Source organism: Brassica oleracea, chromosome C4, assembly GCF_000695525.1.
Source record: "Brassica oleracea var. oleracea cultivar TO1000 chromosome C4, BOL, whole genome shotgun sequence".
Lineage (NCBI taxonomy): Eukaryota > Viridiplantae > Streptophyta > Magnoliopsida > Brassicales > Brassicaceae > Brassica > Brassica oleracea.
Window position 1 is genome coordinate 11584085 of NC_027751.1, and position 3470 is coordinate 11587554.

The window sequence follows — 3470 nt, forward strand, 5'->3', positions numbered from 1 at the left end:
TTGTTCTCGTGCACTCCACCTTCGACGCTCTCCTACTCGGTAGATCTGCCCAGACCATTGGTTGTCGTCGCCTCCATTTTTGGACTCGAAAAAATCAAGAAGCAGGGTGAATTCATGGGAATCACTCTACTCCTCCTTTATGAGAAGGTATTGTAACCAGAAGCGTATTTTTCTTTCTATCTTTTATTTTGTTAAAAAGCCGATGATCTAAGTCTTAGATCTCTAATTGCAGAAATCGGTGATAGATGGGTTCATTCCTGCTGGTCGCGCCCCATATTACCATCCGTCTTTGCGAGCAGGTTCAGTCGTGAGAGTCTCATGATTTGAAGTTGCAAGATGTACAAATATGTACAAGATTACGGAACACCCTTTCGTGATCCGGTTCATCCCCCAAACCACCATTGATGAAGTAATCGAGAATGCTCTCATCATCAACCTAGAGAAGTTCATGCTGCGGAAGTTTGACCCTTTTCAAGCTCTCGCTAACACTAATTTAGAACTCCCTGGTTTGTTACTCTGTAAACGTTTGGTTTTTAATTGTTTACGTCATTATATGTTGTGGATAAAAAATGCATTAATTCAATTTGTTCATCACATCGCAGTTGTTGTTGGGCAATTTCAATCTGTCCAAAGTTTGGACCTGAAGGACGCTACAGTGACGAGTCAAGTTATTGTTCGTTTCGTGATTGAACCGTAAGTAACCAAACCGTGAATTTGTTTGACTTTTTCAGAGGTCATCTTTATCGTAATAACTTATTTCAATTTCCATAACAAGAGGGTGGTTGTGTATCTATCTTTGTGGGATGATGCAGGAGCAGTGTTTAGGGGTCTCTTCAACTCAGGTGAAAGGGCAGAGTCTGCCATGGTGGTCACTACTGTGAATCCCAAAATATTTGGAGGTTTGTAAATTGTTAACTCAGTCATCATATTGAACATTGTTTGTCAATTGATATACTTATGCGTGATTTAAGGTTGTTCCACCATATGAATTACGAACAACATTCAATCCGCAGGGAACCTATACCTCAACTCAACACCAGCAACGAAATTTTATTTTGACCTAGTACTTCAAGCAATCACAGAGTTCACAGCCATGTATCAACTCATTAGATGTTTCGGTTGAACTAATAATTAGTCTTGTGGTTACTTGACGTATTATGCCATCTGGTTCCAGCTTAGAAGGCCCAGTTGGAGACGTTTTCCCATGTATTGATACCAAAGACGAAGAGATAAAAAAGAAGGAAGTTGTCTCAATAGGAGATCTTAACAAGTTCATCTCCAATTCTGATGACCAGGTAATATTCTTGGTTCCAAGAAAGTTAAAAATGTGTTTTGTGTTTCAGATAATAATTATTAACTAGTTTATCTACAGCCTTGGTGAAGACACATGAAGTGATTTTATTTGCAAAGCTCGGGTTGTTGAGGTGTTGCAACAAAATGGCTGGTCTTTCGTCTCTTGCTCTGGATGCAGCATGGAGCTTGAAAAATCAGGGACTTCTCTCTATTGCAACCGATGTGTTAATCCGAACATTACCGAAGTTATAAAGTGAGTATTTTTCAAATTATAAATGCATAAAATAATAGACAATTCCTACCATTACGATTTTTAATGCCAATCTTTATTCCAAGTACTGTGTTGAGTTATTGGTTGATGATGGAAATGATAATGCTAATTTTGTGTTGTTCGACAGAGAGATGCTTAAACTCACTAAGCAAGATGCAGCTGCTCTGACCCTAGATGAGGTTTGTAATTTTCTTAACACATCTTTAATTGATCATATCCAATTGTCAGCAAAGCTCTGTACTTGCCTAAACATGGCTACAACTGCAGATGAATGTTGGTGGCGGTGTGGAACTCCCACAATGCCTGAAAGAACTAGCTGGAAAATATTTTGTATTTCAGATACGTGTGAAACCATTCAATTTCACCCCCAACCACCGTACTTTCACTGTTTTTGCAATCGTTAATCACACCAACCCGAGGTATGAAATTATATAGTTTTCATAAAGCTATCAACTTAATCATGTCAAACTAACACAAGTGGAACTGTTGCACAGATTTTCAATACCAATGAAGCACCATTTGTTCAAGAGGAAGGTGGCGAACCATCCCCATCTGTCACCTACAAGGTTGGGGGTAAAGCCAATGAACCATATCTATCCGGTGTTGAAGGCAAAGAGGGTGGCCGTAAACGCCCCCACAATTGAAGTTACAAAGCTGTTAAGTGTTAACCCAAGTCTGCTTCTGTGTCTTTACAATTTCAGGACTTACTTTGCATTTCCTATTTCAGACTCTTATATTTTTTTTCAAATTTCCAGGTTTTTTTTGCCATTTACGGCTAACTAACTCCATGAGGAGAACAATTTTAACGATTTAATATAAAATGGCCGGTTGACAGAATATTTAGTACCCTAGATAACAGAAAAAACACAGCAGCATATATACAGATTGAACCTTAACCAAACTACAAATGCCGCTCGCCTAGACGTTCAGTCTTTTTATATGCATTTACGAAAAATATAGATATTAAAAAACTACACATAACGATTTTATATGAATTCAACATCATATATAAACATAGTGAATATACACTTTCAATTAGTCAGCCAAAATAAAAATCGGGAAATTACTAAATAAAAAATGGCACACAAACGTACATTACAATTAAACTGAAATCTACAATAAGGCAGACTCTAACCTCATCATCTAATCAACTATAAGTAAAAACCAATAATTCAAGCAAAAAGGTACCATGTACTAAAAAATAAAACCAGCTAACTTATATCTCCCCTTTAAGGGATCCATCGCAGCAACATATTCCCACCCTCCAGAATGGGCATCACGACACACACTGCATAACTGTTTCAAAAGTCCGTGTAATTTCACCCATTTCTTACTGCAACGCCAACATTTCATGCAACCCTATTAACTTGATGTCTAAGGAACCGTTTCTCTCTAAGAATATCAGCCTCTCACCGATTGATAGGAAATCATATAAATCATTGTCAACAACCCCGCGCTTGCGCGGGGCTCCGCACCTAGTCATTTTGAAAGGTGAGTCTTCAAGAGATCTACCGACTACCACATTCACAGACCCTCCTCCGCTCCGCCCCTCCTATGGGTCATGTGAAGGTGTTTAACTTAACCAAAAATTAATTGGGAATTTGTCTAAACGAAACAAAAAAAAAACATCATAGTTGTCTCTTTGGTATAAAACTTTTTTATCCATTTTTTTTTGTTTTTTTTACTCTTCTCGTTTCTTAAACCTATTGAAATAAATAGTTTTATGAATAAAAAATTATAAAATAAAATAAAAACAATTGTTAAAAACTCATATGCACAAACTGGTAATTTGTTTTTTTTGTTGAAAAATTTGATAAATTAAAATTGTAATTACATTCTACTAAAAGTAAATTTCGTCTTCTACAGAAAATGGGTTAGTAGAAATTGAATTTCAGATTAAAAAAGT

At 36.8% G+C, this 3470-nt stretch overlaps 1 protein-coding gene across 8 annotated transcripts; it reads left to right on the forward strand.

Moving 5' to 3' along the window:
- The first annotated feature begins 6 nt into the window (after positions 1-6).
- Positions 7-2401, forward strand: LOC106341733. 8 transcript variants are annotated; one of them, XR_001269751.1, is made up of 10 exons: positions 7-147; positions 300-506; positions 603-693; positions 813-899; positions 972-1095; positions 1175-1295; positions 1373-1546; positions 1692-1743; positions 1832-1983; positions 2059-2401. XR_001269751.1 is itself a non-coding variant. In XM_013780438.1 (6 exons), exons 3-6 carry the CDS (start codon positions 1473-1475, stop codon positions 2345-2347), a joined length of 567 nt encoding a protein of 188 aa, XP_013635892.1. In that variant the 5' UTR covers positions 700-899; positions 1014-1295; positions 1373-1472; the 3' UTR covers positions 2348-2401. The 8 variants fall into 8 exon arrangements, 1 of the variants encoding a protein (XP_013635892.1); XR_001269750.1 differs by having other exon boundaries at positions 1014-1095; XR_001269749.1 differs by having other exon boundaries at positions 233-506; positions 1014-1295.
- The last annotated feature ends 1069 nt before the right edge of the window (positions 2402-3470 follow it).